At 39.6% G+C, this 27,972-nt stretch overlaps 1 protein-coding gene across 2 annotated transcripts in view; it reads left to right on the top strand.

The window, feature by feature from the left end:
- Positions 1-1,083: 1,083 nt before the first annotated feature.
- Positions 1,084-27,972, top strand: part of LIN7A (lin-7 homolog A, crumbs cell polarity complex component) — a 42,640-nt gene continuing 15,751 nt past the window's right edge. For both annotated transcript variants that reach the window (XM_060777393.2, XM_060777395.2), the window contains exons 1-2: positions 1,084-1,188; positions 18,320-18,438. In XM_060777393.2, coding sequence (XP_060633376.1) covers positions 1,146-1,188; positions 18,320-18,438 — 162 coding nt within the window. In that variant the 5' untranslated portion in view covers positions 1,084-1,145. The remainder of the gene's footprint in view (positions 1,189-18,319; positions 18,439-27,972) is intronic.

Here is a 27,972-nt window from a genome sequence, read left to right as displayed (position 1 = left end):
TGCCAAATAGTCACTGCTGAATGTTTTTATGTTGAATGTTTTTATATTGTGATATGCTGTTTTAAATTGTAAGTCTCTCAGAGCACCTTGGTGGAGAGCAACTAATTAAGAAATAAAGTGAAGTGAAATAAATATTGGTGTGAAAGTGTCCCAGGGCACTTGTTGGCATGACTGACTTCACCTGTGATCTTTTACAGTTTGTTTCCAACCAATTCCTAGCTGAGCCATCCTGGCTAGTGTGGTCAGAGGTGGTAATTTTCAATGGTAATTGAAAATGGTAATTTTCAATGGTAAGCAAACAGTATTTTGCCCCCCTCCCCCCAAACAATCACTGATATATATTTTCTGTTCGTTGTGGGAGTTCTGTGTGCCATATTTGGTCCAATTCCATCCTTGGTGGAGTTCGGAATGCTCTTTGATTGTAGGTGAACTATACATCCCAGTAACTACAACTCGCATATGTCAAGGTATATTTGCCCCCAAGAGCGCCCCTGGGCAAAATCAACTATACTGCAAATGCTTACTTTGCGTAATGGGTTGAGCCACCCCTGAGTGTGGTCCATAGTGACCCATGGCAGTGTTTACCTGCCTGCTTTGCTGCCTTTCCTTGCTGCCAGGGCCCCTATGCAAGGGCTTTGCGCTTCACCTCGGCTGATCTCCGCCTGCCTCGCTTGGCCCGCTTGGCAGGCGTCCCTAAAGAGGCTCTCTCTTTCGCTCCTTCAAAGAAAGCCAAAGCAGAGCGTGGGCTTGTTTTTTTTTGCGGGGCTGCCCTTGAAGCTCCCGGGAGCCTTGGCCAAGCCGAGGCCAGCTCAGGCCGTCGCCGGGGGTGCGACTGGCCTCGCGCTGACCTCTCCTGATCAGTCGTGTTTATTCCCTCGCGCTGGACAGCGGCGTTACGGCAGAGGAGCGCTCCCACTCCGGCATGCATCGTCTTTGCGCGCGCGCGCGCCCTCCCTCGCGCCTCTCCTTCACTCCCCCCTCCTTCCCTCCCCCTTCCACGCGCCTCTTGCGTAGCCCCGCCCCCTCCTCGCCTGGCCTCGCCCCCTCCCCTCCCGAAGCGCGGACATTCTCCCTCTCTTCCTCCCTCCCTCCCTCCCTCCCTCCCTCCCGAAGCGTAGGAGCCCAGCTTCACTTCAGCCGCAGACATGGCGACCACGACTGTGGTCCAGCCGCTCTCCCTGGACAGAGGTAAGCAGCACGGCTCCTCCATGCCCCTCTCTCCCCTCAGTTTTCCTTTTCCCTTTGCCCCACCGGAGGCTGCTTCTGTCCTACACCTTTCCCCCTCCGAGCAAAGAAACGCTCCCCGAAAGCCCTTCCTGCTTCCCTTCTTTCCTTCTCTCTTGCTTTCCATCCTCAGCCGCTGACTTGGAAAGGAGCCTTTCCCCCGGGAACCGCGTCCTTCTTCGCCCGGCGGCGGATATTCGGGTCTTTCCTTCGTCCCTATCCAGGCAGTGCCTTGGCTCAGCCTCTCTTTGGGTCCCTTCACTCGTCGCGCGGAGGGAAAGGGAAAGGGAAAGGGAAGGCGGAGTGGATGGAGCAGGCAGCAAGGAAAGAGGGGAAAGGATGGGAAAGGGGGGAGGGAAAGAGGGAAACTTTCGCCTCCCTCCCCTGCCCTCACCGGGGCCCTTCCCCACAGCCCTATAGCCCAGAATATCAAGGCAGGACATCCCACATAATAATAATAATAATAATAATAATAATAATAATAATAATAATATAGAGATGCCAAAGGGACAAACCATAAAATGCAATCAGCCTGAAGACTATAAATATCTGGGCATACTACAGTTGGACAATATCAGGCATGGGCATGTGACAAATGTGGTCAGCAAAGAATATATCCAAAGAATCAGAAAGGTTTTGAAGATCAAGGCTATCAACACCTGGGCTGGAGTCCCGGGTGGCGCAGTGGGTTAAACCCCTGTGCCGGCAGGACTGAAGACTGACAGGTCGCAGGTTCGAATCCGGGGAGAGGCGGATGAGCTCCCTCTATCAGCTCCAGCTCCTCATGCGGGGACATGAGAGAAGCCTCCCACAAGGATGATAAAAAAGAATTGGCGTCCCCGGCCAATTCTCTCACACCAGGAGTCACTCCTGACATGAAAAAAAAAAACACCTGGGCCATCCCCATCATTAGATAATATGCTGGAATTGTCAACTGGACACAGGAAGAGCTAGATGATCTGGACAGAAAAACAAGAAAACTGATGACAATCCACTACTCATTACACCCACGTAGTGATGTCGACAGACTTTACCTGCCCAGAAAATCAGGAGGCAGAGAGCTTCTGCAAGTGAAACAAACGGCAGAAGAAGAGAAATATGCTCTGGCAGATTATGTGAAAGGCAGTCGAGAACCAACATTGAGGGAACTCAATAGTAGTAAACTGCTTCAAGTGCAAAATACAAAGAGTGAATACCGTAAAAACACAATCCAGAGCAGAAGAGAAAACTGGCGAAAGAAGGCTCTCCATGTACAGTTCTTGGGAAAAATTGAGAGCCAAATTGACTGTGGCTCACAAGTGGAACTTTGAAAAAGGAGATGGAGGGCCTGATTCTGGCAGCCCAAGAACAAGCCATTAGAACAAATGCTATCAAAGCTAGAATTGAAAAGTTGACAATAGATCCCAAGTGTAGACTATTCAAGGAAGCAGATGAAACAATAGATCACATACTCAGCTGCTGCAAGAAGATCGCTCAGACAGACTACAAGCAGAGGCACAACACCATTGCTCAGATGATTCATTGGAACCTGTGTCACAAATACTATCTGCCTGCAGCAAAGAACCGGTGGGATCACAAGCCGGAAGGTCACCTTACTGGGATCTGCACACATTACTCGCCAATACATCACACAGTCCTAGACACTTGGGACACGTGTGATCCAGTATAACAGCCAGCAGAGTGATCTTGTCTGCTGTGGACTCATCATATAATAATAATAATAATAATAATAATAATAATAATAATAGCCTTTATTTATACCCCACCACCATCTCCCTGAAGGGGACTCGGGGCGGCTAACATGAGGCCAAGCCTGAAGATACAATACAGCAAAATAAAATGCGAAATACAGAACAACAAAAATTACATCAAAATAAAATACATACTGTAGGAAAATAAAATAAATTTTCCTACTGTAAAATTGAAACATATGGGCGGGCCAAATGGATGAAGTAGGAGTAGGAAAAGTGTATTTGTGAGGGAGGAGCCTTGAGTTCTGGTTAATTGAGAGTCTACTACTAATGTCATTTTTGTGTGCCTTCAAGTTGTTTCCAATATATGGTCCCCATCAGTCAAACCAAACCTGGAATACTGTGCCCAGTTCTGGGCACCACAATTGAAGGGGGATGTTGACAAGCTGGAATGTGCCCAGAGGAGGGTGACTAAAATGATCAAGGGTCTGGAGAACAAGCCCTACAAGGAGCAACTTAAAGAGCTGTGCATGTTTAACCTACAGAGGAGAAAGCTGACAGGAGACATGATGAGGGCCATGTATAAATATGTGAGGGAAAGTCATAGGGAGGAGGGAGCAAGCTTTGACAATACATTGGAGCAAGCTTGTTTTCTGCTGCCTTGGAGACTAGAACACAGATCAATGGCTTCAAATTACAGGAAAGGACATTCCACCTGAACATTAGAAATAACTTCCTAACTGTGGAACTGTCTGCCCCAGAGTGTGGTGGAGGCTTCATCTTTGGAGGCTTTTAAACGGAGGTTGGATGGCCATCTGTCAGGGGTGCTTTGAATGTGATTTTGCTGCTTGGCAAATGGGGTTGGACTGGATGGCCCAAAAGGTCTCTTCCAACTCAATTATTCTATGATTCATGAGGTTTTCAGGGGCTAAGAGTATGAGACTCACCCAGATAATTTTGTACTCTGTGTAGACAAGAGTCTTAAGATGTTAGGACGTTAGCATCAAATCAGCCTTTTTCATTCCTCCCCATTCCACTTCGTAACATCGTTCATGATAGAGAGATCTGGAAATCTCAAAACACTGCACACAGTGTGGTGGCTGCTCCTCACGAAGGAATGTTTTGCTGTACTATTGTTTTTATGGACTTGATTATGTATGTGTTTACCAAACCAGGGTGTGTATATGTGTGAAAAGAGAGAGATAGCACAGCTTCTGTGCCAGTTTGGAAAGCAGAAAAGTTAAAACAAATAAAGATTGTTTGGTACAATCTTTATTGTTTGGAGATGTTAGGAACTTGTCACCACAAATATATACAAAGCTCCTTGTTTACAGACCAGTAATCCTTAATGTGGAGGAGACTCATTGATGGCTCCACATGTAAGCATTCAGTGGAAACAGAGCTAGGGGAGATCTGCTCTATTATTACTTTGTAAATGCTTGGATGCATATGGGTCGTTAGTATGTGTAAAGGGGTTATTAATCTGATTTATTTGACCTGGAATGTCTACTGTTCATTGTTACATATTTATTGAGCTATCTCACATTGCCAGAGCAAACATCTCTAGGGTATCATTTGTTACCTGTGACTGCTCCATCCTAATATATCAGTGGTAATGGCAGAGGTGATGCAAATTACTTTTTGGTAGCGGTTCTTCTTTTTCATCTTCCTTCCTTCCCTTTTCCTTTTTTTCATAAAGCTCCTACAAAGTAAGCTCTCTCAGGAGGAGAAAATGTTTGCACCTGTGCAAAATCAAAAAATGGGCTGAAAGCAGCTGAGTTGTTCTTGGAGAGCTTGTGATACAGGTTGGCTGTTGGTGATATGCCAAAACTGTCAGAACATTTGCATTCTGGTTTCTGGGGGGAAATTGGAAGCTGTTTGTTTGGCTGAATTCAAAACTTTACACAGATTTTTATGGAGCATGGTGCTAAGGAATATAAACAGTGGTGAAAGGAGATTCAAACATAAAAGAAATTGTAGAGCAGGGAAATGGGAAGATTAGGGAGTGGAATCAGAATAAAGAAAGATAGATGGAAAATATACCCCCCCCCCCCCCGGCAAAGGTCTAGGGAGCTACTGTAGGCACCAGGCTGCTGTGGCATTATTTGTTGTTGTGAATTAATCCTGTATCTTTAAAGTTACCTTGAATTTAATGGAAAATGTAGTCTGTTTTGTGATCTACTAATTTGAAAGAGCAATTTGTTGAGCAATTTGTGGAGCTTTGTACAATAATTTGAACTCGGTACTTTGCCTCTGCACTTAGAAGTGAAGTACTTGAGGAAGCAAGCTTGTTTTCTGCTGCCCTGGAGACTAGGATGTGGAACAATGGCTTCAAACTATAGGTAAGGAGATTCCACCTGACCATTAGGAAAATTTCCTAACTGTGAGAGCTGTTCAGAAGTGGAACCCTCTGCCCCGGAGTGTGGTGGAGGCTCCTTCTTTGGAGGCTTATAAACAGAGACTGTATGGCTATCTGTCAGGGGTACTTTGAATGTGATTTTCCTGCTTCCTGGCAGGGGGTTGGACTAAATGGTCCATGAGATCTCTTCCAACTCTAGGATTCTGTGATTATTTATTTATTTATTTACTAACGATATTTATATTCCACCTTTCTCAACCCCAAGGGGGACTCAAGGCAGCTTACAGATAGACATTAACAACAATATACAATTAAAATAAACATTTAAATTAAATTAAGATCAAAACTGCAATACATTAAACATTGTAAAAACATTACAATCACTATAAACCACACTTTTGGCAATCATAATCTAGGTCATTCTGGTAGTCATTGCACATATTATGGTTTGATAGCACTACTATTTGCATATGGAGAACAGTACATTCCAGAAGTTGAATTCTTCTTTTGATTCTAAGTTCACGGTGATGTGCAAAAATTATGTATACTTGCCTTTCCCATTCAACAAGCACCTAGATATATTGACTACAGTTCCTGCCATCTTTAAGCAGCACAGCTGGAGATGATAGAAGTTGAAGTCAAACACATCTAGGGATTGTCAGGCTGGCAAGCAGGTTCTTTTCTCTCCCTATCAGCCTGACCTCAATTTTTGTTTTTTTGGGACTGGATCTGAAGAATCCTGCTTCACACTTATTGTAATTGTTACAGTGAAATAGAAACACTGAAGGTGAGTTCTACATGCATGTGGTCATTGAACAGAGGCGATAGCAAATGCCTCTTATCACCATGATCACAAATGAACAGACATAGGCATAAATAGGACTTACATATATGTCACCAACAGGTTGTGAGCTTTAATGTTTTACCCTGAAATATTAAGGACTATCTAATACCTAATGTTGCATGAGGAAATCAGTAACCATTGCTAATGATAATTCTATTTCAACTGCTCTGGAGAATGATTCCCTGTGTCTTTAGGTACTCAAACGTTTTTCATCTTTCACATTAGTCTCATTTGCCCTTGGGAGATTTTGCCTCTGTCTGAGACATGTAATGAAATTAATTGTTTCCCTAATGGCAGTGTCCACATAAGAAATATAATTTACTTACTTATATTGCTTTTTTTAAACCTATGTATTTGTTCATTTTGCAACAAAATCCTATACATATATACTCAGCAGTAAGTTCCAAAGTGTTTATTGGTAAGTATATACAGAAAATGAAAGCAAAATCTGTCCATGAACAACTTTAAAGGGGCTTAAACCATTTCTTTCTCATTCTGTATAGAATGTAATTAAAAGCTACCTAAGAATTTTTAAAGTCTTGGTTTGGGAATGATTAAAGTCAGTGGCATAGTTATAAATATACTCTCTGTAGAGGATTAAAACAGCCTGCAAATTCAAAGCAAAAAAGGAGTCTGTTGATCCCTTACATTTAGACAGCCTGTACTTTACAGGATAGTGCTGAAAACCAAAAAGTGTTTTATGATGCTCATTATTATATTTGAGTAAAATTCCTTCTGAAATATTAAATTTATGGCATACATACCAAAGCAAGAAAGGTTTACTAATATTAAGTTATTGAAAGGAACACTAATGATTTGGAAGGATATTGTGTTTTTCTTCCAAATATTTAGAAACTCTGTGTGTAATTTTCAGCTCCACCCCAGTGGTGACTATTATATTAAGCAGGATAAATATTTCCTGGCAAAAGGTTGAACAGATGGCAATGCATTAGGAAGCACTTGTGTGTGTTTTTTTTTTCAAAGAAAAGCATAGTTATCATATCATCATTAGCCCTCGCATTTCCAGTCATTATTATTTCGAAAGACTAAATAGAAATAGGATGTTATTATCATTCTGCTCTACATATTTAGGTTACAGCTGGAACAATGTCACCAATTGGAGACCCTACACAGGAGCAGAAAATACATAAGGGGCTAGGAGCTCCAAACAGTAGCTTCCCCTCACCACACATAGTGATATTCATCCAAGTCAAGGTGCACAGTATCAAGACACAGGCAAGTTACTTTGGCCAATTAAACAAAACATTCACAATCACTTTTCCTCTATCATGTCAGTCAAATATAGTAGCAACAAACTGTATGAATGCTAGTTTAGTCTTCATAACCCCCCAAATCTCCCAACTTGCTGTGCCCAAATTGGATATAATTTCAGGGTTCCTCGAGTGTTCATTTAATGCTGAATACTGATTTTCAGTACTGCTATAAGACGAAGCATTATAGATGGTCAAGGATGCAGCAGATAGCATTAAGTAGAGAAGCATCCCAGCCATTTCACTAATGGAATTCAGTATCCCCTGATAGCCTGGTTAGGATTGCGTCCCTAAGGAGCAATTCTACCCAGACAAACAGTTTCATATTCTTTGTGTATGCATGGCAAAATCATTATTATTATTATGTTTGAAGAACCCGTGTTGGGTTAATGAACACAAATATTCACAGCTTTGAAAGGACATGCTGTGGTATCACCTATGATGGATGATAGTGAGATAATCACCATGGGAGTGAATAGAAAGGATAAATAACTAGAAGCAAAAGGCCAAACTAGTAGCAAGAAGGATGGCTGTATGGCATTTCCTAAATGCATAAAATACTGCACAAAGTTAGAAGACATTGGCAAGTCTTCAAATATAAAAAACAAAAACAAAAAAACCACCAGTTCGTGCTTTAATATGGAAGTTCAGAATATTTTTGAGATGTAAACATGATGAGATATTTTTCATGTAAATTTCTTTCATTCTGGGTTGTTGTGAGTTTTCTGGGCTGTATGGCCATGTTCCAGAAGTATTCTCTCTTGATGTTTTGCCTGCATCTATGGTAGGCATCCTCAGAGGATGTGAGGTCTGTTGGAAACTAGGAGAATTGGGGTTATATATCTGTGTGGAATGTCCAGGGTGGGAAAAAGAACTCTTGCCTGTTCGAGGTAGGTGTGAATGTTACAATTGGCCACCTTGATTAGCATTTAATGGCCTGGCAGTTTCAAGGTCTGGCTTCTTACTGCCAGGGGGAATCCTTTGTTGGGAGGTGACTAGCTGGACCTGATTGTTTCTTGACTGGAATTCCCCTGTATGGAACTTGGCCATACAGCCTGGAAAATTCACAACAACCCAATGATTCCAGCCATGAAAACCTTCGACAATACATTCTTTCATTCTATGAGAAACAGTTAATGACAAAGAATAGCCGCAAAACCCATCCTTAACAAGGCTTTCTAAATGTAATTCTAATACATATGCTCACAACTGCAACCAAGCAAAGCAATCTTGTAGCCCATATATGGTACTGCTTGGTAACTTATGTAAGAAGAACCATACAAGATCAGTAAATTATCTAGTCCAGCATATTTTTTTTACTTATGGTAGTCAACTTGATGCCTGTGACAAACTTACTACATGAGTTCAGTCTCATTCTCCCTTTCAGTCACTGCAACTAGCTGAACATGTGTAAGTAGCAGATACCGTATGCTCTCTCAGCAGCAATAGTATAATACCATAGTGTTGTACTGTAATAGTAGTAGAAATAAGAACAACCATTGCAAAAACTTCTACTGCCTTTGAGTTTCTAGAAGCACTGGTGCTAAACACCAATCACAATATCATCCCTGGAAGTGCTCTCACATTAGTTCTGTACTAAGGCAGCAATCATACATGTAGAGATTCTGGAAGCACATTGATATTATCTCCTAAGGCATTCTGCAACCCCAGTGTGAAAAACTATTTCAGCCCCAAAAGTCATGTTCCCTCCCTGTCCTTTGATATACCCTGGTAAACCGAAGAGCTGAGTGGGCCTGATCCAGTGCCTGACTGACTTCTGACTTTATGATTCAAGGCACAGTTGTCAGAATCTGCTTCATATTCCTTGATCAGAAAAATCAAGGGCAAAGGAAAACAGACTGGGCTATAGGGTTGAGTAGCTATAGTCTTGAGCCATGTTTGCTCTCCCCTTGCCTTTCCTGGTTAGGAAGAACAACAGGGAAGTGAACTGCACTGAGTAGTGGAGTAGATGTCAGGTGAGATCCAATTCCCAGTTGACATCCATGTGGTTCTTTTAGTTGATACTTTGTAAGAACTAAAGTGGTCATTCCTTTGGTCATTTCTCTATTTTCCCCAAACATCTAGCCATTTGTTCACCCATGCCAATATAGTTACATACCATTACAACATTTATACTGGCCTAAGGTTTGCTGTGCTGTAATCCAAGTTTCTATGACATTGTAACCAGAGTTTGAGCCCTCTCCTCATTAAACCAATATAGCATTGCACTGCCAATCTTGTTCACTGATTAGTAATGTTTTGCTATTCCTAGACCATAATTAGATAAAAACATGCTTTATTCTTTTCATGAACACAGCAGTGACATTTACACACATACTCCGTTGAAAATTTGATTAAGCTAGAAAGATTTTCCCCCACAGTTGTAAATGCCTAAAGGCTAATCTAATGGTGGGAGATTACTTGAATTTCTAGCTCAGGAATTACTTCTTTTAATTCTTGTCAGCATATGTCTTTCTACCTGCAAAACTATCTTGTTGAACTCCACTGTTACGTAGAATACATTTCCAAAATAATGGAAATTTTAATCACTTTACTGTTTAATCTCACAGGCATTGCCATTTAGCCTCCACGGAGCTGTGCTGGCAGAGCAAAGAACGTGCAGCAATGCAAATAACCAGGAGATTGAATTGCAGATGTTCCAGGATTTAAGGGATTTGGAATGCAAAAGATCACATGGCATATCGTAGCTAAGGCTGAATGAGGGAGTATAGTAAGAGATAAACAGAACAGAGAGAAGCATAGCAGAAAGTAAAGAGAGAAATTAAATATATATTTAGACTCAGGTCACTGCTGATGGAAACCGTTGTTGTTGTCGTCATCATCATCATCCATTTATATCTGCTCTTGCTCCAATAACTTAAATTGACTTACAGCACATTAAAATAATACAGATTAAAAACCATAAAAACATATGAACTTGTTGAAATGACAGTTAACATATTAAAATTCATTAAGACTATATACAAATGCATCCCAATCAGTTATAAGAGTGCTTTGGCTTGCCCCTTGAACAACCAACAAGAAGGATTTCTTCCTAGCTCCCAGCAAATCAACATGACTGGTAGGACAGAGAGGGTCCTCTCCAGAAAAATCTTAGAGCTGTAATGGGTTCATAAAGGGAGATTGTGTTTCAAATCTCTTGGACCCAAGCTGTCCAAGAAATTTAGTCATTATAATCTCCCTTGAGTCCCCTGCAAGGTGAGAAAGGCAGGGTATAAATGAAGTAAATAAATTGCCAGCAGGTTGAATTGTGCTTGGAAACAGACCAGCAATCAATCGAGCAATCAATTAAGGAAATTGTGTGCTCCTTACAGACAGCCCCAGTTGTCAACGGGTTGAAGCTCTTTAGGCCTACTGAAGTTTCTGAGCACTTTTCAAAGGCAGCACCCAGTACATTGCAATCATTATTAAGTGTTTGTAATAGTGATTTGTTGAAAACCAACATGTTGCGGTTTGAATGTTGGACTGTCACTCTGGAGATCGGGTTTAAATCTGATTTCAAGCATAGAAACCCGCTGGATAATGCTGGGCAAGCCCCTCTGAAGCAATCTCTCACTCAGATTATCATAAATCAGAAATGACTTCAAGGTACACAACAAAAATATTCTAGTTTAAATCCAGAATTAGATATGCATGAATTAGGGCACTGAAATTAATGAAACTTCATTTAGATTTGTCTGATTGATTTCAGTAGCTCTACTCTTTGTATAAATGGTACTAGTACAATGTCTGCATTATGAGTGTTAAACTAACATATCCTAAAATTCCCTTGCACTCGCCAATGATTAGAAAATAAATGGATTCTATACAGAAGTTAACTGGGCCTAGTTGGGGCATTTTGAAACTTCCAATGAAACCCATTAGAGAACTGTTCCTCGCTATTTATTAATATATAGCTGCACAGAGAGCAGAGCTGTGGACTCAAAATTGCACCACTCAAAATAATGTTAAGCGGACAGGAAAAATCAGGAAAAGCGGGTGGCTACCTTTACTGCCCATATACAGCTCCTTGAAGCTAGATGTTGCTCCAGAGGCTGAATATAGAATTTTTCCAGCCATAGATTAAAATATTTCCAAGAAACAGAAAGGGTAGGCAGAAGTTTGAGCCTGACATAGGTATTGGATGTTTGCATTGATGAATGAAAAAGATGGCTGTTCTTTCAAAAACATCCCTTCTGTGGTAGACTTGATTTCTTATGTCCCTTTCTATCGAAAATGTGAACCAGCCAGGTGTTATTTTGATGTACAGTGGAACCTCTACTTAAGAGCATCCCAACTTAAAAGCATGTTGAGTTAAGAGCTGTCACTTGGCCTGGGTTTCACTTTGACATGAGAGCAGTGTTTTGAGTTAAGAGCTAGCACCAGAGGGAAAGCTAACATAAGATTACAGGGCTTTAGGGCTTCAAGGGAGCAGCCTCCATGCTCTTGTCCGCCTTGGGAGGTTGCTGTCAGCTTTCCTCTTGTTCACCTTGAGGAACTTTGGGTTAGTTGATTTTGCGTGGTTTTTATTCTTGGTATGATTAGCTTAATGAGGAGAGAGAGCAAGAAAAGGAGGATGAGTACAGTATGAAGACAATGATGCTTCTGCCTCTTCACTTCGTGCTTCTATTGTTTTAAACCAGATCTTTATTTTTCCCCTTTTTATTCCATGTGAATATGCATTTATACATTATTCGTTATTTAGAAAATACATTTCTTTGTTTAAAAATATGTAACCAATAATGGGGGGGGGGGTTTCCACGGAACCCCAGAACGGATTAATAGCATTCCAATACATTTAAATGGAGAATTTTGCTTTCAGATAAGAGCATTTTGCATTATGAGCTCAGTCACAGAACAAATTAAACTCTTGAGTCAAGGTATAACTGTATATAAATTTTCTTATGTAAAAACTAGACTATAAAGATCTAGCAAGCTATGGTACCATGTTATCTCAAATACAGATATTGCTACATTGTTCATGAACTTATTGTCAGAGCTGCTGGTTGCTTGGTTGATGAGAATCTGAATCTATTTTAAAATCTTTTATGCATTAATACACATGAGTTTGACATCAGAATAAGGTAGTCTTGTTGATAATATTTCATCTCTTTCTCATATTTGTTCTAAGATATCTAAGATATTTCAGCAACTTTTCAGCACATAACTCAGCCTGTGAATGCAAATAACATACAGTATACAAAAGCTGGATGTGTCAAATTCAGAGATAAAGAATAAAAAGATAGATGTGAGAAGAGTTGTTTTTGTTTTTTGTTTTTTTTAAAAAAGGCCTGAATTCAATGACTCACAACAAGATAATAAAACAAGCTGGAATGGTGCAAAATTCCCTTTTTAAATATTTCATGAAAGTCATAGTCCCCCAAACTGTTGGAGGGCCGGATTATAATTTGGAAAAAAAAGAATGAATTCCTATGCACACTGCACGTATCTTATTTGTAGTGCAAAAACTCTTAAAAACAATACAATAATTAAAATGAAGAACAATTTAAACATATATAAACTTATTAGTATTTCACTGGGAAGTGTGGGCCTGCTTTTGGCTGATGAGATAGGGTTGTTGTTGTTGTTGTTGTTGTTGTTTGCTTTCAAGTTATTTCAGACTTAGGTTGACCACGAGCAAGGGCCAAGTAAATGACCTTGGAGGGCCATATCTGGCTCCCGAACCTTAGTTTGAGGACCCCTGGTTTAAATGGTTTTTACCATATCTGCATATTGTACAGTTGGTTCAACCACACAACTACTCCATGCAAGTTAATTGATTTTTTAATGACCCAATGGGGATAATGCACAGAGTATTCAGAATGTCACATCACTGTGTTGGACAAGAGAAACTGCTTGTGTTTAGATTTCCATTCTTGTTTATTAAAAGAAACAATACACTTTCCCCCTCTAATGAACATTGACTCAGAGAAGTTATTTTAGATTCTCAGCTGCAGGCACAAATTCCCTTGAATGAATTGTAAGACTGGAAATACTCCCCCCAAAAGCCATGTTGTTGAAGATATTCATGTTTAGTCTGTTTTGTATGCTGTATTGCTGAACTATTCTGAGATTAAAGGTCCAAAAGCACTCTTATATCTCATACATATGTATTTTCTATAAAAACAGGTGAAGCATTTGGAAACTTTTCAACTGTTGATAGAGGATATGCTATGGTCATTTACATATTGTGATCTTTCTTTGATGTTACCAGGTAGAAAGAGATACAATTTAAGACATTCCTGCCACAACAATTCAATAGGAGCTACACAATACATGTTATATCTTAATAATCCCTAGTCTCACATAATCATAGTCTCACAGTAGATTTTTTTTGTTGTGTAATATAATTATCTGAAATAGTATTCTCAGTGTATGTTTCCAGTGTACTTGTACAAGGTGAGCCAAAAGTCACAAAGGTATCTGATGATTTAATGACTTTTTGGAAACATATTGAAAAGATTTTACTCATAATATAATGCAATTTTATTTCCAGCTAGCTTGGGTACCCGGCAACATCCAAGTTATTTGAAAAAGTTTTTGGACATTAGGTAATATCAGTTTGGTAATTTGTAATGCTATCTTTTTAGAATAAAAAGTCAGACTTTCCTTTTGTTTTTTTATGACTGCTACCATTAGAAAATACATAAGGATGTGGGTGAACTACACTTCCCACAAATTGTAGGTCAATCACCCCAATCCCACCAGTATTAAAAGTTGGCCGTGTTGGGTCTGTTCCCAGTTTGGTCCAGGTTCGTAATTAGTGTAGTTCAGAGCGCTCTCCGGATGCAGGGTTGGAATCCCAACTTTGAAGCCTCAAAGTCAAACACCCTCCACACAAATCATATAATGAAAACTCAGTGATAGGGTCACCTTCAGTCATAAATTATTTCAAGGTAGAAAACAACATAAACTCTAGGTTTTAAATTGGCAAGGTTTTTGAATGAAAGAGAAGCTCTGGTTTGCAAACTGGCAAGATTTTACCTAAAACAAGAGTTATGATTTCTTACCTTCAAACATTTTATCAGAAGTTTTATTAACAACCTGGCACATTCATATTCATATTTTGCTTAGCCTCTGATTAACCCAAGGAGACATTCTTAAATTGGAAATTGTCCCCAGGGCTGAAAAGGCCTCCTGGATCTGGTAGATATGGTAATCAAAGGTGGTGAAGCAATGGGTATACGCTTATCACTGAAATTAGCACATAAACAATTCTTCATCCTATTACAGTTGTTTTGAGGGGCATCACTATGTTTTTCTCATTGAATGAGCCCTGCACTTACATTGGATCAGCTTTGGAAGGGGCAGGCACAAGTTCAGGAAAGGACTCAGTACCATTGTCTGGTTTTCCTTTGAATTAATGGGGTCACAGTTGAGAATCACCAGTCATTTGTCAGTCAGGGATATTCTTGAATGCAGCCTGGTTCAGTGTATGACATCTTTGCAGGCAACACATGCCTTTAATATTGATTGTTTTGTACCTCAAAGCAAAAAAAGAATGAAACTATGATACTGTTGTAATCTTGTCATCTCTTTTCTGCCTTCTTGGTTTGTTTGCAGTAATGTAATAGCTTTTAAGCGCAGTAGACACCAAATGTGGTGAGAATTAAAAGTTTTTTTTCTTCAGCTCCATTTATTATAATGTCCAATATTTTTAGAGTGTGCTTCATGGCATGCTGTAATTGACAATGTGTTAGTGAAGTAAAAATTGAAATGTAAAATAGAAAATAAAAATAAGCATCAATTATTTTAATTATAATAATAATAATAACTTTATTTTGATACCCCGCCAACCATCTCCCCTAGGGGACTCTGGGCGGCTTACAAGGGACACGCCTAAGATTACAATTAAAGCACACATGTAAAACACTTTAACCAATTAAAACATCAGATAAAACAAATAACAACACAATAGAAAGCAATATAAAAACAATATGGCTGGAAGAAACATAGCTGAGGTACAGATTCAATGAGTGAAATACATTTTACAGGAGCACAGGAAAGTGCAACAATACGGTAAACTGGGCAGGAAATACTGTCATAACACACATTGAGGCAGAACGTATGCCAGTGTAAAGTGCAGGCCGGTGTAAAGTGCGGAACTTCAAATGGGGGCAAGAAAATTACTGGTGAGCTGCTTAATCAAAAGCGCACCAGAACATCCAGGTTTTTAGTTGACTACAAAAGGAGGACAAAGTGGGAGCCTGTCTGATCTCCCTAGGGAGAGAGTTCCAGATCCGGGGGGCCACCACCGAGAAGGCGCTCTCCCTCATCCCCACCAACCATGCATGTGATGGCGGGGGGAGAGAGAGCAGTGCCTCTCCAGATCTCAAGGTACGCACTGGTTCATAGGGGAAGATACGATCGCGAAGATAAACAGGGCCCAAACCGTTTAGGGCTTTATAGGTGAAGACCTGCACCTTGAACCGGAACCGGAAACTTATTGGAAACCAGTGGAGCTGGTTAAGAGGGAGGGAGCAGTCAACAAGAGGGTTGACTGCTCTCTGTAACCAGCTCCCGTGAGTAGTCTGGCTGCAGATTTCTGGACCAACTGTAGTTTCCGGGCAGTCTTCAAGGGCAACCGGGCCCAATTCAAAGTGCTGGCTTTGGCCTATAAAGCCCCAAATGGTTCTGGCCCAACTTACCTGTCCGAATGTGTCTCTCCTTACGAACCATTGAGGACTCTAAGATCGTCTGGGGAGGCCCTGCTCTCGGTCCCGCCTTCGTCTCAAGTACGTTTGGCGGGGACGAGAGACAGGGCCTTCTCAGTGGTGGCCCCTCGGCTATGGAACACCCTCCCTAGGGAGATTAGATCTGCTCCCTCCCTCTTAACATTTTGGAGGCAAGTTAAAACATGGCTGTTCAAACAAGCGTTTGCAAATGCAGAGTAGCTAATATAGGAAATCGAACTATTTGACAATGGAACTGGACAATGCTTGATAATAATGAGACTCTAATGGTGTTGTTTTTATTGCTTTTGTGGTGTTTTATATTATTTAATGATTTAATCTGTATTATGTTTTTATATGTACTGATTTGTTGGAATCCGCCTTGAGTCGCCGATTGCCTGAGAAAGGCAGTATACAAATACAGTAAATAAATAAATAAAACCCTATGTAGAGTGCATTGCAATTCGTGCTTGAAATACCTCAGGATGACAAGTGTCCATCTGCATCACTTGGAGAAGTCACCACACATGAATGTTATGCATGAAGTGCAGTGCTTATATATGTAGTGTGACTTAGGTTGTCAAGGCAGTTGTTAATGAGGTGATACAATAGTATACTTAATAAAAATGTCTCTATAAAAATAAAACAGATGGCAAGGTTAATCAGATCATTTTTTTCCCTAAAGACTGTCAGCTAAATGATTTAGACTATAACCTTTATTGCACCAATTTTGTTAGTTGGGTAACATAGCAATTCTCCATGTGAAACAGAATATGTATTGGGATTGCATAATGGAACTGCATACAATTTAAAAATGTATGCGACAACTAGGGCTCAGTAAATATACAATATACTAGCAGCTTGTTGTTGTGTGCTCTCAAGTTATTTCTGATTTATAGCAATGTTAAGGCAAACCAATCATGGGTTTTGTTTTGTTTTGCAGAATTTGTTCAGAGGTGGTTTGCTCTTGCCTTCCTCCGAGGCTAAGTGAATGTAACTTGTCCAAGGTCACTCAGTGGGTGAACAGGGATTCAAACATTGGTATCCCAGTGTCCTAATCCAACAATCCTAATCAAACAATCAAACCAGTATACCATGTTAGCTCTCATTAGCTACTTAGGATTGCAAAAGGGAGGAATTGAGTTGTCAGGCTCTGATGTGATTCTTACGTGCCTTTATAATATAACGTGTATAACACTGTATATCATTGTAGTCTAAAGCAATAGGTCTATTTAAGGTAACTGAAAATGCAGAACTAATGATTTTATTCCATTAGACTGAGGATGCACTACACATCATGGCAAATTAACGGGGGTCCTGGTGGGGGGCATGGAGAACCCATTGTGCCATGCCCCTTATTATGCGGCTTACTTCAACCCCCATCCCATGGGAGAGAGCATCACCACCCAGCTTCCTGCCATTGCGCCTAAGGCAATATGAGAAGCCTCCTGTGTTCCCTCGGTGACCACCTGCACCGCTTCTTCTCTTTGACCCTGGAGCCCGGCCGGAAGTTGGTGTGCATCATGGGAAGAGCTTCTGTTAGGTAGATAATGCATTGTTAGATAGGATTACATTGATTGTAACCCCATAACCATGTTTATGGTTATGTTTTAAACGGCATTGAATCTTGCCAGAGTTGTAAGCTGCCTTGAGTCCCCCTGTGGGGATAAATGAAGCAAATAGATAAATAAATTGTGTAATACTTTTGGAAAAATACAGTTCTAATTGACATGTGGCCACACATCCACTGAAGGTACACACATCCACTGAAGGGACAGGCAAAGGAAGCTGAGTCATGACTATGTGACAAGTATGACGAGAGTTACATCATTCACTGATGAAAACTGAGTTAAGGAGTTTTCTTAAACAGTGATTGGTACCAGGTCCAATCGTGCTATGCTTGGGTTGATTTTTGTAGCTCGCCTCCGAGACACTCAGTCCAGTGTGCAGCGTTAGGGAGGGTGTGATTGAGGAAGGAGAAAACTATAAATCACAGACCAATCCTGTGGTTGTTTTTTCCAACAGCCCTGTGGTGAAAGGGGAGAAGAAGTGGCATAGGATGGGTAAATCAGCCTGTCTGATGAGGTTGTAAGCCTGATCTGCTTAGCATGGGTTGAAACATTCAAATAAATACGGGGTAGAAAAATACTGTGAAACTTTAAAATTATAGCATATCCTCCTTGTCTTATTTTCTATTCCTACTGTATGAAGTCATAACACATCCATCCTTGACTTTTGCTTCATTTTTATCTATTCAGATATTGCCAGAGCAATAGAACTACTGGAGAAACTACAGGAGTCTGGAGAAGTACCCGGACACAAGCTACAGTCACTTAAAAAAGTCCTGCAGAGTGAGTTTTGTACAGCTATCAGAGAGGTATGAAAATGAATTGGTGCTAATATTTATGGGGTAGTAAGGAAAGTATTGTTTATGATGCAAATAGAGTGCCCATTCTTTTGTACCATGACAATATATGAATGCCACTCTATGGTAAGAGCTATTGGTTTGTATTCAGATTCGTCACAACAAATAGAAAAAATGGAATTCTGTAATAATGCAGGAGATTGATCTGATGCTGTCTATATCCACCTGCCAATATATTTATTTATCAGCTAAGGTTTATGTCCATAGAAGAGTTTATTATTGTAGAAATTTTGATACTGTAGTTGTTCTTATCAAACAAAGGATATTAGGAACAATTCTGCCAGAAGGGGTAACATAGAGGTTTGTTAATTAAGACTGAAATGCTAGGATTCCTAAGAGCTATGACTGGTTGGATCTACACTGTCATATAATGCATTTTGGAGCAGTATTATACGGTGAGTGTAGACCGATATAATACAAATTAAATGCATTGAACTGAATTACATGGTCTACAGTGGTCATATTATGCAAATTCAAACTGTATTGTATGACAGTGGCATTCCAGCCACTGTCATACAATACAGTGGCTCCCTCTATCAGCTCCAGCTCCTCATGCAGGGACATGAGAGAAGCCTCCCACAAAGATGATAAAACATCAAAACATCCTGGCATCCCCTGAGCAATGTCCCTGCAGACAGTCAATTCTCTCACACCTGAAGTGACTTGCAGTTTCTCAAAGTCGCTCCTGACATGACAAAAAAAATCCAAGTTAAAGTACTCTGAAGTTGCTTCAGTGCATGCCAGGAGTACTGATAGCACATTGGAGCTGTTGTCACAATCCAGTGTCCACAGATACACCACCAAAAAGCAGCTCCCTGTCACAGAGCACTTATGCTACAAATCCATCCATGCATCATCTATACTCCCTGCAGCAGCTGAACAAAGAGTCTTGTTTATTATTTGCTGCATACACAGGATTTTAGACCTCTTTCTGACAAACTTTGGAAATGCCTGCATTAGAAATGCTTCCACTGTTGGAAGTCAAGTGACAGTGGAAGAAAAGGGCAGCATTGTAAGGACGTGCTGGGAGATACTATGGGATAACAGAGGACCCAATACACTGCTTTAATTTCCCTTTTCCTGGTGGTGGTGGGAGGGGAAATAATGTAGCAGAAAAAAAGAAGAAAATATCCTTCATATCTTTGTTTTGCTAGCAAGATCCTACCAAGAACAGGGAAAGATGGTTTATCTGCCTCAGATTTCCCTTCTCCCCCCTCTCCCAGAAGAATAATTATTTGTTGATTCATAATCCAAAGTAAATGTGTTAATCTTTTATTATTTCATTCTCTTATGCAAACATGAATAATTGAAAAAGTCCTCTCAGTACTGGAGGAGATTGCAAAAGTTTTTGTGCAATTTTCACATTTGGACTTTTTTTGGTGTTTTTTGTTTTGTTTTGAGGGGGGTCTTTTTTCAAAAAGCATTCTCTTGTGCAGGAAATGTTTAATTTTGTGCAAATACTCATTTTTGTGCAGATATGTTATTTTGTGGACAAACCGAATTTCACAAAAAGCCCCCAATTAACAACAACAAAATCCTTGAAAATCTTTTTAGGGAGTTCTGAACAGTCACCCATTTTTGATGAAGTTGAGAACATGTGTGGGAATGTAAACTATGTCCTTTTACTCATTAGAGAACTCTCTAATGAATTAAATGTTGTCAGTTTTGTAGATGGTTAGGCACAAGAGATACATGAACCTATGTTTTTCAAAGTGTGGTTTATTTATTTTCCAAATGTAGCTGTCTCTCTCTCATCAATGTATCTATTTACCTGTCTGTTTAGTTCAGTCTAAGCTAAAGGTTAGATGACAAGTTAAATTATTCTGGAATATTGCTTGAAAATCCTTTGTATCTGAAAACATTGGCTATGTTTTGTTACTCTGATATCAGTGAGAATTTTATTTATTTAAGCAACAGGAACATTAACCTCTGGGGTACTGAGGCAATGGCAGTGCATGAACTAAAACACCATATTTAATGAAAAAAATCTGTTGATGGCTACAAGAAACAGCAAGTCTTGTGTTCAACAGCCTTGTATGGAATTGTTTTCCATCTATTTTAAAAGGAATATTAAGCACAATAGCACAATCGTGCTTATTATACTTTGCAAAATGTACTCACGAGGAAGGCATCTTATTTATCATAGGTTTTTATTTCTGTGGTTCAAATTGGTGTCAGTATCATGAAGAGAAGCTTTAATATTTCTGAAACACTGTCAGAAACATTCTATATTCATTTGTGAAAGGAATTCTGGGTGGCAGCCAGTATGTACTTCTTTCTAGCAGGTGCAAAATCTAGGAAACCAGGAAATGTCTTAGCTTTTAGTTCATTCAAATAATAGATAATCAAAGCCTATTTGGCAAGATAGTGAAGGTTCTTATCGACTATTATTCAATGGTAAATTATTTATTTATGTTAGTAATACAAAAATAAAGTAAACTTACCAATTCAACCTTATTCTTGTTCTGTTAGAAAGCTAGGCTTCTGGGTTCTATGGATTTCAAAGAGTCTTGTTCCCAAGAAAGTGGGTATAGGATTGCAACATGCCAGAGCAATCCCATGGAAAGGGAGATCATTCTTTTGTGGGGGAATTGTCACATACTAAGCACTGACCTCATGCCAGCCAGGTTGGAAGGAGTTTTTGCAAGCTGGCTATGGACTTGTGGCATCTGGGTAATCACCACAATTGTGATTCTGGTGCCAAAGCAAAAGAAAGTACTGTAATTTTTTCTCCAACTGGAGAAACAAAGGAAAAACTGCAAAATGTGTGCCACCTTCATTGGCTATAATAATGGTATTTGGTAACTAGAAGAAATGTTAGTCCTTGTATACTTTCAGAATGAGCCATTTTTCATAAGAGGAGTAAGGTCACCAGCCAAAATATCTGAATTACAACAAATTTGAAATGAAAGGTGTTATTTCCCTCCACAACTGGTTACTATGCTCCAGTATTGCTATTAGAAAGCTCTGAATAGTGTGAATCAGAGCTTTGAAGAATGATTGCCTTTTCATGTATCAGCCTGCTTGCGTTAATTGCAAATTACATGAGTGGGCCAGGCTATCCAGGCTTTATTGAAGGGGAAGCTTTGTTCAGCCTATTTTCAGTTACTATATCCTGATGACTTCACCACAGGAGATCTAAAATGACTGCTACTGTTACTTTTTATCTTGTGGTTTCATAGATAATCGCAAATGTAGTGCCCCAGAATCCAGAGTCACATCAAAGAGCCGATGTTTAATCAGAGCTCCATTATTGATTTTGAGATTTCAAAAGAAAATCAATTTTCAGAGGGGAGAGGGAAGGAAGCGCATGCTTTCAGCTGTGCTCAGAGTGCTTAGCCAAACCCTGGGGGAGGAAGCAAAAACTAATGAAAATACTAGTGCAAAAAGCTTGACTAGCTAATGGTAAAATATTGATACGTTTCTCTTGTCAGTCTTTTAAATACACTCAGGGTACTTTCTTTCAAAATAGTTTCTAATAAACAATCCATATTGGGAGAGAACGGTTCCGTATAGATATTTCTTCAATTGTTGTTATGTAAAGGTTGTTTATCGTGTGAGGTTTGTTTATGTGCTCTGCCAACTTGTTTTGGAAGTTGTTAGACAGTTCTACTTAGTCATGCATCTCTATAAATAAAAATGTAATGTTGGTTTGTGGGATTAACATAATTCAAAAACTACTGGACGAATTGCCACCAAATTTGGCCACAAGAGACCTACTAACCCAAGGAGTGACCATCACTCAAAAAATTGATTTTGTCATTTGGGAGTTGTAGTTACTGGGATTTATAGTTAATTGATAATCAAAGAGCATTCTGAACTCCACCAATGATGGAATTGAACTAAGTGTGGCACACAGGACTCCCACAAGGAACAGAAAACACTAGTAGGGTTTGGTGGGCATTGACCTTGAGTTAGGGAGTTGTAGTTCACCTATATCCAGAGAGCACTGTGGACTCAAACAATGATGGATCTCGACCAAACTTGGCACGGATATTCCATATGCCCTAATTTGAACACAGATGGAGTTTGGGGAAATAGACCTTGGCATTTGGGAGTTGTAATTACTGGGATTTATAGTTCACCTACAATCAAAGAGCATTCTGAACCCCATGAACGAAAGAATTGGGGCAAACTTCCCACACAAAACCCCGTGACCAACAGAAAATACTTAAGGCCATCCAGTCCAACTCCCCTCACCAGGGCAAGAAAATATAATCAAAGCCCTTCTGACAAAGAGCCATCCAGCCATAGATATAGATAGATATATATGATTCACACATACACAGATATAGTATCATAGATTTGAAAGGGACCCCTAAAGAAGTACAATAATACATTGCATGTTCCAGAGTAGGCAAACCAGACAATCTCTACATCAACACTTACAAAGAAACAACAAAAAATAAAAGGACTAAAAGCATGGTACACATTTGGGGAGTTGTGATGGGGTTTGGTGGGTTACAGCCCAACAAAGTAAGATAATGAGGCTGTCTAGCCTCTCACAGTGCCCACTCTGATATACAACAACACTTCAAGACAAAAAAATTGGAGCCACTCTTAGCTTGAGGGCCCAATTCAATTTTAGAATATTGGGAGAAATCACCCTGCAGTGGTAGGCAAGGCCAAAGACAAATTAAAACTATTGCTGTCAGTAATGCAGTCTTAGGAGAAATATGCCAACCTTTCAGAAAAGTATAAAAGCATGCACAAAATTACCAAGTAGTGCTTATATAGGAAAGAGGCTATGGATCCCAAGAGGGGCAAATTATAATTGAGGAGGGCTCCATTCAAACATTAGTTCCCACTTCTGCATCTCCAATATTCTCATCATATTCTAGGATTCTCCATGTCTTAGTTGTGTGAATGGGGATACATGCAAATGGGTATGCATTTGATCAAAAGGCAACAGGGATGCACTACCAGATTTTCCCACACACTCCTTCATCTGGTGCCCATGCCTTAGAAATGAATATTTACAGTAAGGAAGTCATAGTAAGGTGTGCATAGGCCAGAGGTTCTCAACCTGTGGATCCTCAGGTGTTTTGGCCTACAACTCCCAGAAATCTCAGCCAGTTTACCAGTTGTTAGGATTTCTGGGAGTAGAAGGCCAAAGCATCTGGGGACCCACAAGTTGAGAACCACTGGCATAGACTTTCTGAGACTTGAAAACCTGAGTATTCATGCAGGTAACTTGGAAGGTTGGGTTCAATGGTAGAAAGGAGAGTATTTAGGTTTCTCGGCAGTTAAATGCCTTAAACTAGAGCTCCGATTTTTAGAGCCATTAGTGGAGCCTTGGTTGAACCCAGCCATTTTGAGATACATATAATTCCCAAAATAGAATTCAGACTGAAATATGAGATGGATTAGATTCTCCTCCCTCCTTCCCCCTCCCCAAAAAACCATTGTAAAATCCATCTCATTCCTTCCTTTTCTGAAAGAAATGTTTTATTGTCTTTTTACATTTTTCATACATTCCTGTCATATGTTCAGTAATTACTTATGTCAGTTTCATGGCAAACTAACTGAGTTCATTTCAGGCTTGGGACTGTTAATGAGTCATCATCCTCTACTGCATGAGGCAAAATGACACATAGCTTTACTGCATGGCATCTAATTGTTCTGACAGCTGGCACAATGATGCAGATGTTTGTCTGGCAGGGAAGCTGCGAACATTGTCCTGGTGGAAACACAAATTCCTAGCAGAACAAAATGACTACTTTTTAATTGTTCAAATCAATGTCCAGAACTACTTTTATTTCGAACATAGGCTCATTTGTCAAATGTCTGCTCTGTCTGAAAAAAGCTCCCCAAAGTCTTAGGAAAGTGTTCTTTCCCATCAATAACTATATGATTCCTTTTAAATTGAGATGTCATGTATGCAGTACATGTAATATATTCCTCAACAGTAGTCATCTTCATGTTTGGATAGTTGACATCTGGGGTTTTCTTATAAAAATCTTTATACAGCACTACACTTCAATAGAAATTCCAAGCACAAGTTACATAAAGGGAAATGTAAAAAAACCAACAACAACGGACTGAGGTGGAACAAACTGGAGCAATCACAAAATACAAAACCTATGAGGCTAAATGTAAGTAAAAGACCTGAAAAAATGAAACAAAAGTCTTTTGTCCACTGATTTAAAAAAAGGAAGATTATGGTAGTTTACTTAGTAATTAATGCCACCAGAAGATCTCCTTGTGCACTTCAAATATCTGAGTAAAAGCTGTTAGGTAAGACGCAGAGCAGTTCCTTTGCACATTGACTGGCATTATGAGCGTGACTTACACCCAGACTGTTACTATATGCTCTACTCCAGCTGTCTGTTCCAGTGTTTCAGGTGGATGCATTTCTAGATCTTCTGGCTGAGACATTTTAAAATCTGAAGTTGCCAGGAAGTAAATGGGAAATAGTCTACATGCCAAGCTTATGCTTTACTGTTGAACTGCGGTTCATTAGCCACGACAAAAGAACAGTAATGCAGTTTTTTTCTTCCTTTCCCTATTCTATAATTTCATGTTTGCACAGGAGATTTTGCATTTGCATTTTATAAAAAGGGCTGTCGTTCCCAGTACTTGCTGTGAAAAAGATAACATTCTTTTCTGTTACTACATAATCTGTAACATAACTGTAATAGCATAAACACTGCACACCCATTCCTATGTATTTAATTTGTGATACACATTTAATCAATGGCTGCCTAGACTGTTTGTAATCACCTTTGCAAATATTGAATCAATGGATTATAGAAATCATAGAGCAACCTGTGAGCCTTCAGCTTGGCTTTGAAAGCAAACCAGCTTAGTTGAGCCCATGATTGTTGCCACTTTTCATTGTGTACGAACATGTCTGCATATACTCACATGCTGTCTTTGTAAATCAACATTCAAATTGTTTTATTATGCAAATTATAATTTATGATAATTGCAATGCTTAATTATCTCATTAAAAACTCATATTATTAAACAGTTTAATTGACAGCACCAAACGGTTATCATGCATATTTTTCACTGACACATTCTTGAGTGTCAATTAGCAAATAACACATATTAAAAAGGACTGTGAATGCAACACAAAAGAATCTGGATATTTTTGATAACCTTGCCAATAATGCAAGGAGCACACATAGGCTGAAACCCTAGATTGGGATTGTCTAGTATAAATCCGAGAGGGGTTTGGATGGCCCTTGTGGTCTCTTCCGACTATGTTTTTATGAAACCTCCACATATTAAACTGTACATTGATTGCACTACATAACCCATGTATTGAATGGCAACATTGCATAACTGCATGTTTTCCCAATTGCACGTCAAAATGTGCAGCCAAATGCACATATGTATCCTCATGTATGAATTTATGTGTTCATTTGCATCTGTATGACCACTATCACATGTGCAACTCCAATTCCATTTCCTTATCTGAACGAACTTGAACTTCATTTCCATCTCCTTGAACTGAAAGCAGACTTTCTACAATGGACAGAAATATCTAACATCATCCCTGGGACCTTGTACATATGTAGGAATAGCAGCTGCTTCATTTATACAGAGTCATAAGAATGCAGTAGTCACACAGGTGATGGCCATTCATCCTGTCAACAGCTGCTGGTCAAGACAACAAAATGGAAACTTGTTATTTCCTGGTAATATACCTGGGAATATGTGGCTCTGGTGCCAACATTAGGTGAGACATGTTTCTATTTCCTGTACATCCTTTCCTCCAAGCTATCCAACTAGTCACTACTGAAAGAGAATGCTGGACTTCTTAGGTTATTGGTTAGGTTATGAAACCATTGATCATATCCTCAACTGCTGCAAGAAAATTGCACAAATGGACTACAAACAAAGGCACAACTCTGTGGTCCAAATGATTAATTGGAAAGTTTGTCACAAGTACCACCCGCCAGTAGTAAAAAACTGGTGGGATCATAAACCTGCAAAGATAGTGGAAAATGAACACGCAAAACTACTGTGGGACTTTCAAATCCAGACTGACAAAGTTTGGGAACACAATACACCAGACAACACGATTGTGGAAAAGAAGAAAAATTGGATTATTGATGCTGCCATATCAGGTGACAGTCACATTGAGGAAAAACTACAGGAAAAATTCAACCATTATCAGGACCTCAAAATCAAACTGCAAAGGCTCTGGCATAAACCAGTACAGGTGGTCCCAGTGGTAATCGGCACACTGGGTGCCATGCCAAATGATATCAGCTGGCATTTGGAAACAATAAACATTGACAAAATCATGATCTGTCAACTGCAAAAGGCCACCTTACTTGGATCTGCGCGCATCATTCCAAAATACATCACACAGTCCTAGACGCTTGGGAAGTGTTTGACTTGTGATTTTGTGATATGAAATCTAGCATATAGATCTTGTTTGCTGTGACATACTGTAACTAATGTTTAGCCAAGCCCAAGTATTACAATAAGACAAAATAAAATGCATACCACAGACAATAACAATTTGTAAACCCCATATGGTTTCCCAGCACTTCTTCCATTCTGTTTTTCCCTATCAAAAAAAGATAAGAAGTAAAAGACAAAACATATGCCTTTATAACACTACCTAGATAAAGCATGTATTTTTTTCAGAGGCAAAGATTCAGGCAGCATTTCTAAAAGTTGAATTATCTGTGCTGATATGTTAGATTTTCAAACACCAAGGTATGAATGTTGGCAAATGTGAACTTCTTATATCAGATATTTGTACAGCATTAACAGATCACTTTATTGTTTCTCTGTCTTGTATTTTTCTTCTCAGATATCTGAAAAATAAAACCTCAGTATTATAATCACTCTAGTATGATTATAGCTTTTCCAAAATAAGGTAGCTTGTAAGTGGTCATGTGTAATGCTGTATTCTAATCCCAAGCTGCTTTCACAGATGTCTAGTTACTTTGATTAAAAGAAGCTCAAGGTCTACAACACAGTAAGGAAGGAAGGAAGATTACAAGGCAAGGACCTTTTCACTGTATACATTCCAGGGAATGAAGCTGGAATGCAATCTCTGTCATTGTAACATATTATATTTCCTTGTGTAATCTATTAAAAAAAAAAGTACCCATTAACACTTGCAATAAACAGCTTTATTTTTCCTAATAATTACTGTAATTTGAAAAGTTTCTTTTAAGTACATAGAATATCATGGACACCTTACTTCCCCCCTCTCTTCAGTCCCCACTCTCAACTGTTATGGTGGAGACCAATTTAAAAACTCGCCTGAATTTCACAGAGTGCTGCTTTAGGGGAGAAGGCTCATTGCTCTTGAAGAGTTCACCACTTGGGACAAAAACAATAAAACTGCTAGCTAGCTATAGCATTGTGTTGTTGAAGGCTTTCATGGCCAGAATCACAGGATTGTTGTGAGTTTTTTTGGGCTGTATAGCAGCAGCAGCATTCTCTCCTAACATTTCGCTGGGATCTATGGCTGGCAAATTCAGAGGTCCTCTGAAGATGCCAGCCACAGATGAA

Source organism: Anolis sagrei, chromosome 5, assembly GCF_037176765.1.
Source record: "Anolis sagrei isolate rAnoSag1 chromosome 5, rAnoSag1.mat, whole genome shotgun sequence".
NCBI lineage: Eukaryota > Metazoa > Chordata > Lepidosauria > Squamata > Dactyloidae > Anolis > Anolis sagrei.
This window is presented reverse-complemented; position numbering and strand designations above follow the sequence as displayed.